Source organism: Aptenodytes patagonicus, chromosome 5, assembly GCF_965638725.1.
Source record: "Aptenodytes patagonicus chromosome 5, bAptPat1.pri.cur, whole genome shotgun sequence".
NCBI classification, from domain to species: domain Eukaryota; kingdom Metazoa; phylum Chordata; class Aves; order Sphenisciformes; family Spheniscidae; genus Aptenodytes; species Aptenodytes patagonicus.
The window spans coordinates 67,411,484-67,421,014 of NC_134953.1; the positions used below are offsets into that span (position 1 = coordinate 67,411,484).

Below are 9,531 nucleotides of genomic sequence, written 5' to 3' on the forward strand. Positions count from 1 at the left end.
ACGGGGATGCTAAACACACCACCCGGCAGGAGGCTGCTGGGGTCCCGGATCCACCCCACCCAGCCCAGCCTCCAGCCCACGCACCAGCCTCTTCCTTACTGCCGCCGAGGGAGCAGCTCAGCCTTGAGCCACCCCGCTCCCCAAGCAGGGGGAAATTTCCCACATGGGCTCCAAAAGTGGCTGATTCCCACAGGGAGAAGGTCCAAGGCTGCTGCAGGAGGGGGAAATACAGTGACCTTGGGCTGGTCCCCATCGCATGGGGGCTTGCAGGGCCTCAGCAGATGGGATGAGGCCGGAGATGCCACACCACTCCCAGGGGCTCTGAGTGGGCGGGGGTTTGCGTGCACCCCTGTTTCCCTGTACAGAGCAAAACCCAGAGCACAGGGATCAAACACCACCTGTTTGCTGAGCCCGGCCCTGCCAGTGACCCCGGCTCTGCTGCCCAGCGTTCCCCCGCACAGCCGGGTCTCTCCCCACCACCCTCCTCACCTCCTCAGACGGGGGAGGGGCAAACCCGACTCAGGAGAAAAGCAAAGTCTGCCCCTGGGCTCAGCCACCCTTCCCTTCGCTCCCGCCAGGCCTGCCCATCCCAGAGGGTTTCTGCCCACGCCAGCTGGCCAGGCTGGTCGGCACCCACACAGGGGGTCATTGCCCATGGTGGAGTGGAGCAGGGCACAACGCATGGACCGGGGAGCACCAGAGAGTGCGTGGCCAGAGACAGCAGTGACGTGGGCTCTGGGAAGCGGCAGGGCGCTGCCAGCTTGCCTGCAGTCCCTGCCAGGGAGACTTTACACTCCTGATCTCCCCCACCCTGTGCCAGGGGTGGAAAAGGGGAACCCACACCCTGGCACACACACCCTGTCATGCCATCTGCTCGGGCACCTCGAGCCCAAGGATGCCTTCTCAGGGGCAATAAGGAAGTTTCTGTTTGCTACCACGTGCCCCTGGGGACTTTTTGGCCTCACGCACTGACAGCACAACTGTCAGCTTTTGGGGTGCCACCAGGCACCCCGGGGTCCCAGTCTGGGGGAATCAGGCAAGTCTAAGGGTTACAAGGTGCAGAAATGCCTGGTGGCACCCACATGGGTTGGTGGGGACAGGGCAGTGGGCTGGGTGCGTCCTGGGGCTGCTGGGATGGGATCTCCTCTGGGGAGCCCAGGAGCTTCAGCAGTGCCTGGGCAGTGGGAAGTGGAGGGCAGGGGCACAGCAGGAGCACAGGGGAGGCTGCACCAGCCTGGCTTACCCCCTGCTGCCCCACTGCTGCCCTTTGGCTGCCAGGGGAGCCGAGAGCCGGAAAGGTCAATGGGGAGGAATCGCATCCGGGAGGAGAAACTGGTCCTTCCAGTTTCCCCAGCAGGCGCAGGGGAGGAACGAAGCCAGTGGTTGCAGTTATTGCAAAAACTCAGCACCACGGAAACTGCCTGCCCTGTCCCAGACAAACCCTGCAGCAGGGAAGAGGTGTGAAGCTGGCAGCCTCTGGCTGTCCAGGCGTCGCCCCCGAGCCTGCTCCACCCCGCGGGGGTGATAGCAAAAGGAGCTGGCTTTGCAAGGCAGCCCCAAAAAGAGGGAGCAGAGGGGGACATGGCCAGGCCAGGCGTGCCCAGCGGTGCCCGGCTCAGTGCCAACTGGCAATGCTTGGTGCCATTTGGCACCGGTGTGGCTCCTGGGCACCACGACACCTCTGGGAAGGGATCTGGGCAGCGCCGGGGTCCAGGCTGCTTCTGTGTGCTTGGAGAGGGAAAAGAGGAATAAAAGCCCTGACCTCACCCATGAGATCATTGGTATCGTGGTTTAACCCCAGCCGGCAACTAAGCACCACACAGCCACTCGCTCACTCCCCCTGGGTGGGATGGGGGAGAGGATCAGAAGAATAAAAATGAGAAAACCCATGGGTTGAGATAAAGACAGTTTAATAGGTAAAGCAAAGGCCGCATGTGCAAGCAAAGCAAAACAAGGAATTCATTCGCTACTTCCCACGGGCAGGCAGGTGTTCAGCCATCTCCAGGAAAGCAGGGCTCCATCACGCATAATGGTTACTTGGGAACACAAAACGCCATCACTCCGAACATCCCCCCTTCCTCCTTCTTCCCCCAGCTTTCTATGCTGAGCATGACGTCATACGGTGTGGAATATCCCTTTGGTCAGCTGGGGTCAGCTGTCCCGGCTGTGTCCCCTCCCAACTTCTTGTGCCCCCCCCAGCCTACTTGCTGGTGGGGTGGTGTGAGAAGCAGAAAAGGCCTTGACTCTGTGTCAGCACTGCTCAGCAGTAACCAAAACATCCCTGTATTATCAACACTGTTTCCAGCACAAATCCAAAACACAGCCCCATACCAGCTACTGTGAAGAAAATTAACTACCCCAGCCAAAACCAGCACAACTGGTTTGTGGTAGAACTGGGACCTTCACCCATCCAGCAAGGAAGAGGAAGAGGCGGCCATTTTCTGGCAGCTTCCCCCCACGCCTCGCCGTGGGGCAGTGCCAGAACCCACGTCCCCGGGGCTGAGTCACCCGGGGTGAGGAGCAGGTCCCTATGCCCATCCCACTGCCACCCAGCTGCTCCCGCCAGCCTTCTGGGTGCTGGATAGTGCCGGGGAATTGCCAGACCCTGAGGGGCCACGGCGGTGCCCCGGTGCAGCCCCGTACCCAGTGCAGGAGCTGATAAGGGAGTGCCATGGCGGGCACGGAGCAAGGCAGCGCGCGGAGAGGCTGTTTGCACACCGGCCTCCTGCCCCGCTGCTGATTGCCCTGTCCTTCACCACCGCCACCCCACAGCCCTCGTGCTCTGCCCCACAAACAGGGAGGTAAAAATGTCAAAAATGGGGTGAAGCAGCCCTCCACAACACCCACCCCCCAAACCACCCCCCTTGGCCTCGCTTTTGAAATGGGGAAACTGAGGCACAGTGAGTGGATGCTCAAGGTGAGATAACTGGTGGGCACTGAAACCAGGGAGGGAGTGATGCTGGGGAAAGGAGGTGGCTGGAAACCCTCCCAGCCCGCCCACGGCCCCCCACCATCCCCACACATTGAGGGACCATGGGTGCGACCCCCCCACATCCCCACATGGGTGGTGTGAGACCGTACTAGGGGATGGAGATGCTCGGAGATGGGGCTGGCAGGACCCCCTCCCCCTCACCGCCCCAACCACTCCATTTGGGGTTCCCGGGGCTGATGGGGATACCAGTGCAACCCCCTCAGAGCCAGCCCTACCTTTCAAGCCAAGCCATTGCTCGGTCGGTGAACCGGCATTGCTGAGCGAGCAGCGGCTGGCGTGGAGGGCAGGGCAGGTTTGGACGGCTAATGGTAGCCCCCACCACTCCCTGGCTGTTGTGAAAACACCAGGCTGCTTGTTTCCAAGCACCCGAGCGGTGAGGAGCTGCAGCAGAAGGAGGGCAGGCAGGCTGCAGGCAGGGCTGCGCTGCCTGCATGGGGCTCATGGGGTGGGGGCGAAGGCAAGGCAGCCCCCTCCCCTCCTGCGCTCCCCTAGGCAGAGGCTATTTATTGAAGGCAGCACTGAGATTGATTCCAGAACATAATTTGTATCTAAGATGAAAAATTTATTTGTTTTTCTTTACAGCATGGAGAGGGGCTCAGCCATGAAATGACAGGGGGTACAGGGCAGCCCCGGCCCCCACAGAGCCAGGGACCGACAGGGCTATGCTTCATGCACCTGCTTCATGTGCTTCCCTGCCAGGGCAGGGACAGAGACCAGCCAGCACCTCTTTTAGGGGACAATACGGTGACAAAGTCAGGGCTGGCAGAAAATGGGTGTAGGGGTAGCGATGTCCCCATGTGAGGGTGTTGTTACCACCTACAACACCTTGGCTGGGCACCAGCCCCAGTTCAATGGAGTGATGCAGTAGGGCACAGACCAGCCCCCGTGCCAGCCCCCTGCCCCACCAGCCCCCGCACAGGGACACCATGGGACAGCATGGGAGAGGCACAGTACACTCCTGCAAGGGTTTATCAAGGCATTGCTGTGCCACTGCCAAATCAGCAGCCCTGATCAGCCCCTGTGCCGCTTTATCTCCCAAAAAGACCAAGCAGCTTCCCCCCCGCCCCCTCCTTCAAAAAACACTTCAAATCTCTATGTACAGACTCAGTGTGCCATATCAGTACAAAAATATACACAAACTCCATGGATCCCAGCTCAGTAGATCAAAACACAGCTATAAATCACAGTGCACAGGACAGCATCAGGCCCAGGGAGCGATGAGGTCCCCCTGAAAGCATGGCACGCCATGGGCGCACCCCGGCATGGTGGGGGGGCAGATCATCCTCCTGCCTCGTGGGGTCATTTCTGATCCAGATGGCAGTACAGGTACATGGCAACCACCATGGCCGCGATCTGGGGGTGACAAAAGGCAAGTCAGCCCCCCTAAGTGTCCCCCCCCAGCAAGGGTTTGGGTCACAGCCTGTAGCATACATCCCCAGCACACGCAAGGAGGAAGAGCTGCATGTGCCCAGGGAAGAAGGCTCAGTAGCCACCCTGGGGCAGATGGTGGTCCATGGGGCTGCACCAGCCCCCTGCAGCCCCTCGGCCACCCAGGCTGGTCCCAGCCCCACCGCCCACCTCCAGGTACAAGGAGGAGGCAGCAGCACAGCAATGCTCAGGCACTCACCTCCAAGGCAGCGATGCCGGCTGCCACGCCACCCACCACACCTGCATTAGTCTTGATTTCTTTCAAGATCTGAGCGAAACAACCCTGCAGGAGGCAACCACACACATGGGGACAAGCAAGGGGTAGTGATCCCCTAACTGCTGGGGCACAGCATCCCCAGAAAGGGAGGTACGGTTCTCCAGCCCAGAGCTGCACAGCCACGGAGAAGGTCTGAGGGCTTCAGGAGGCAACTCATCTCAGCCACTTTTCAGGCCAAAGCGCAGTATTGGGCCAGGGGGAGGAGGGGAAGAGGCAGGGAAATCACCCAAAAAGGCAGAGCAGTGCCTGGATTCATGCTCAGCTCCAGGCATGCCACCCTGCTGCAGAGCTCCCTTTAGGACCAGAGCAATGATAGCAGCTTTGCTTATCTCCACCAGGGACAAGCCAAGGCCACCACAGCATCCCCCAGGACTTAAAGCCCATGGGACCACCGTGTCCAGAGCTGGGGCTGGAGCTACAGGACAGGTCTCCCTCCCTGTGCCAGGGCACACCCCAAACCAGGCTCTGCCAGAAGGCAAGAGCCACTGGCACATCCGTACCGTGACTTCACTGTTTGCGGCGAGTGTGTCGTTGCAGGGCTGTTTATCATTACAGCAGGACTCTGGGTAGGTTTTGTGTTCCTTATGCCAGGGGGAGTCGGTGAAGTCTGTGTAGTTATTCAGGCCACAGCAATGGACCTAAGAGGGAGAGAGAGGAAGGGATGGGGAGAGCATCCTGCAGGTCTCCCTCCTGGGTCAGACACTGTCTAGACCCCACCCCACCATGGAGGGGGTCACCCAGCTCAATCCAGCTCTGGGAGGGGGTGCTCAATGGCCTTCTTGGGACCAGGATTTTGCCCCACACTCCAACACGTACAGCTCTCACCCCAGCCACGGGACCGCTAGATCCCAAGCGGGTAGGTCCCAGGCACCTGGGAAGCTGATGGAGTGGTGACAGCTCAGCACATCCAGGATTGTGATGGTGTCCCCATTCCCATCCTGCTAGCCCACCCGGCTGTGCACCACCAAGCCTGTGCTGGGAGCATGCTGATCCACAGGTGGGGGCCCCAGGGCTCAGCGCACCTCCATCATGGTGACATTCCAGATGTCTGTGAAACTCTTATCCGCCCCATACTTCTCCCTCAGGAGAGGGGTCACCACAGCCGTCAGCAGCGTCTCTGCCTGGAAAAAGAGGCAGAGAAACACCATCAGAGAAGGTCCTGGGGAGCACCACAGAGCCGAGCACCCCCATACTGGTCTCAGCCCACGGGGAGGAGACCAACCAGACCCAGCATGGCCAGGAACACGTCACACCACGTCCCTTTGGCCCGAGGACAGTTTGACCCCTTCCCCACTAACCAATGCTTTATGGCACCAAGGCCACTTATGACCAGTGAGTCATCTGATAAGCAGCTTAACTGAGGGAGCCAGGAATGACATTTGCCCTGTGGTTGACTTCTCCAGTGCCTAATGAGGCAAAGTCACCTTTCTCCCAGGTGGTTTCTCAGGTGCCTAATAAGGGGTTGAGTTTGCTCAGCATGAAGCATTAAGGACTTCCTCTCCCATGTGGCTCCTACCATCAGAGGTGGAGAGGTGTCAAGCCTCAGCTGGTACTGGGCTAAGGGGTTTGAAAGAAAGAAGTGGGTGAAACTTGTACCATAACCCTCATTTCTTTAGGGCAATGGGAATCCCTGTTCCCACCACCCTCACCCCAGCCAGGCCGCCCCAGCCTGCCCACATAGCTGGTGCCAGCAGGGACTGGCATCCCTTCTTCCTGCAGCAGTGCCCACCTCTCAGCTTCCCCATCCATGGGCAGCACTGCCAGCCCCAGTGTCTCCTGTTTTCCCAAGGGGTAGGGCAGGTCCCAGATTAGCCCAACCCGAGACTTAGATATGCCACTCACAAGACCTGTGTAGACCAGAGCCACCACGGCAGCAGCAATTTCGGCAATGAAGATGATCAGCACCACCGAGAAGAACTAGGACACAGCAAGGGGAAGGAGATCAAAGCAACAGCCAGAGTCCACAGGGCCCCCAGGAACACATCTGCTTCCCAAGGACCAGCAGGACCCTCCCTCAGGGCTCAAGCCCTGTCTCATTGCCTTCAGCTCTGCTCCAAGGCAGAAGCAGCACATCCTTGGGGTCCTCCAACCCTCCATCTGCATGGGGCTGACCTCTCCGGACATGCTCCAAGAGAGACCTCTTCTCAGCACCAGCTTCTGCTTCCCTTCACCCTTGCCCAGGGCAGACTTTGGGTCCAGCACTGCCTTTCCAAGGTCCACCCAGCCTTCCACCACATGGGAACATCCAAGGAGGACATCTCCATGGAGAAGTCTATCCCTCAGACCTCCCCTACCAGAGACCCAGCTCAAATGAGGCTTGATAAGGAGATAAGTCAGGTCCATACCATCATCAGGAGACACTGGCTCTCCTTCTGGGCACTGCAGCACCCGAGGAAGCCGATCACCAGCAGGATGGCACCAATGACAATGAGGAAGTAGCTCACATTCACAACCTGCAGGACGCTAGAGGATAGCGTCCCAAATATATCCAGGAATGACTGTCCATCCACTGTGACCCAGATGCCAACTCCCAGGAGGGTCCCGCCACCGAGCTGGGAGGAGAGAGACACGTTAGCTCCCGGGCAGGCAGAGATCTTGGCAGGGGTGAGGGGTGGTGGATGGAGACCACCCCCACCCCCATTGTCCCCAGCCTCTTCATCATCACGAGTACGAGAGGAAGGATGGGAGGAGGAGGAAACCAGCGACCTCCTGCCAGCAGACCACACCTGGGTGGAAGAAGAGCCGCTCACTAAGTCACGGAGGGGGCAGCCTCAGTGCTGCGGGTGCCCCCGCTTGGGGCAGGTTGCTGGTAAGGGAGCACCATCTCCACCCCAGGAGCCAGGCAGCAGCACCTCTTCACCCCAGGGACTTGGGGAAAGTCCTGGTACAGGTATTTCTCCCTTCTGCAAATTTTCAGCGTGCCAAAGCAAAACTTTGTGGCCACTGAGAGCAGCTCAGGGTGTTGCCGCCACAGGCTTGGGGTGTCTGGGTGGGTCACTACCCCAAAACATACCTCACCACCAGCACATCCCCAGCTGCAGCATTGCAGCTGCCCCCTTCCCCAGCCCAAGGGGTTTCGGTGCCAGCAGCGGGGCAGCAACCCCCATGCAGGGCAGCCGAGCCAGCGGTGCCACCAGCCACCCCCTGACCCCAGAGGGGCCCACACAGCCAGCTCAGATTATGGCCACCATCATGCTGCTGCGAGTTCCTCCAGCCGGGGAAGCTGCCTACTTGCCCAAGGGAGCAGCCCCCAGCCCCAGACGCTCACACACTCCTGGCAAGGGCAGCTCAGGGCTGCCTCCAGCCTGCCCTCCACCCGCTCGACCTTCCCCACCAGCCCCAAGTCCTGGCAGGAGCTTTAAGGAGGGAGTGCTTCACCAAGGCGAGCCTGGGGGCTCTGCACCCCCCCCTTTCCAAGGCTATACCCCACCGCACCCCCTTCCAGGTGGCTCTATTGCTCCTGCAGAGCCAGGGTAGCTCGCAGGAGCTCCACTACCCTGGGCCCCAAGTGGGAGCTGTGTGTGCTCCAGAGATCCCCAACATCCAAGACCACCGACACCACAGGTCGCTGTCACACACATGGGCTGCTCCCCTACAGAGATGGAGCCCCTCAGGCAGAGACCCAGCAAACCCCCCTGCTCTGGGGCACACAGCACCCCTCGCCAGAGCGTCAGCACAGGTAGAGACATGGGTGGCTGATGCAATAGCCACCATCCCCAGAGCCCAGCACAGTCCCCTGGGCTTTGACCAGAGCTGGAGAGCGAGAGACCCGTGCAAGCCCAGGGCTTTAGTCCTCAGCTTGGGGCCAGAGACCACATCTCACACCCTACCAGGGTCCCAGGAGCACGAGTCCCACCAACACCCAACTGCCCATGACACCCTCTCCACCCCCCGCAGAAGGGGGTGTGGAGCGAGAGGAGAGCCCACACAGGCAGGCTTCGCACACCCCATGCCCAGCTCAGGGTGCTCCCCAGGAGCTGCTCCCGCAGACCCCGGCCCTTCATCCCAGTTTCCCCGGGCAGAGGAGGGGGCTGCCAGGCTCGGGCCCTCCGGGCAGAGACAACGATGGGAGTGCACTTACGAATATGGCCATGTTGAAGAGGATCATCATGACTTTGATAAAGGTGAAGCACCCCATCTTTTCACCTGGGGAGAGCAGACAGAGGTTATCAGGGGGAGCCCCCAACCCGGCACAGCCACTGCCCTCCTGCGAGCAGGGCTTAGCCCCCGCTTCCAGGAGAGTCTGGGGGCTCCCTACGGGCAGAGAGGGGGAATCCACCTGTTGCACTACCCGAAACGCCGAGCCCGGCCTACCTGAGTGGAGAGCAGGTCCCAAAGCCCCGACCCAGCCCGCCCCGACCGCACTGCCCTCCCCGCCCCGCCGCCGCCGCCCTTTAAGCGGGCGCGGCCCCGGGGCCGCCTCCGCCGCTGGAGCCCCCCCGCGCCGCCCGGCCTCCGCCGGGGCCACCCCCTGGGGGTGGCGAAGCCACGCGTGTCACTGGGTGCCTGGCGGCTTGCTGCCCTCTGCCGCCGGAGCCGCCCGCCCCGGGGGACCCGCGCAGCCCCGGCCGGCTGCTGCCCGCGCCCATCGCCGCCGCCTCTTGGCGCGGGGTGGGACGCACGATGTCCCCGTCCTACTGCTGCTGCGAGCTGACAGCCCTCGCGAGGCCCAGGTGAGTGCCCCTGCCTCTGTCCCCGCTGAGTCCCCACCCGACAGAGCCCCGTGGAGCAGGAGGCTGGGACCCCCAGGATGGAGGGTTTAGGGGGCAACGGTATCAGTCCCGGGGGGGCTTCACCCCATGGCGGATGCTGCAGCTGTGTTGGGGGTACCACC

At 61.2% G+C, this 9,531-nt stretch overlaps 1 protein-coding gene across 1 annotated transcript; it reads right to left on the reverse strand.

Moving 5' to 3' along the window:
* Positions 1 to 3,533: 3,533 nt before the first annotated feature.
* Positions 3,534 to 9,055, reverse strand: TSPAN1 (tetraspanin 1). Its single transcript, XM_076340285.1, has 8 exons — positions 9,012 to 9,055; positions 8,779 to 8,843; positions 7,043 to 7,249; positions 6,540 to 6,614; positions 5,720 to 5,818; positions 5,198 to 5,335; positions 4,620 to 4,703; positions 3,534 to 4,345 (listed from the first exon to the last, which is right to left on the reverse strand). The coding sequence occupies exons 2-8, from the start codon at positions 8,833 to 8,835 to the stop codon at positions 4,292 to 4,294; spliced, it is 714 nt and encodes a 237-aa protein (XP_076196400.1). The 5' UTR covers positions 8,836 to 8,843; positions 9,012 to 9,055; the 3' UTR covers positions 3,534 to 4,291.
* Positions 9,056 to 9,531: the final 476 nt, after the last annotated feature.

Excerpts from the sequence above, each read along its gene's own strand:
- TSPAN1 (XM_076340285.1), bottom strand. The coding sequence starts at position 8,835 with ATGGGGTGCTTCACCTTTATCAAAGTCATGATGATCCTCTTCAACATG. Across the intron at positions 5,819-6,539 it reads CTCTGGTCTACACAGGTCTT|GCAGAGACGCTGCTGACGGC; the intron begins GTGAGTGGCATA and ends CTCTTTTTCCAG. Across the intron at positions 4,346-4,619 it reads CCGGCATCGCTGCCTTGGAG|ATCGCGGCCATGGTGGTTGC; the intron begins GTGAGTGCCTGA and ends TGTCACCCCCAG.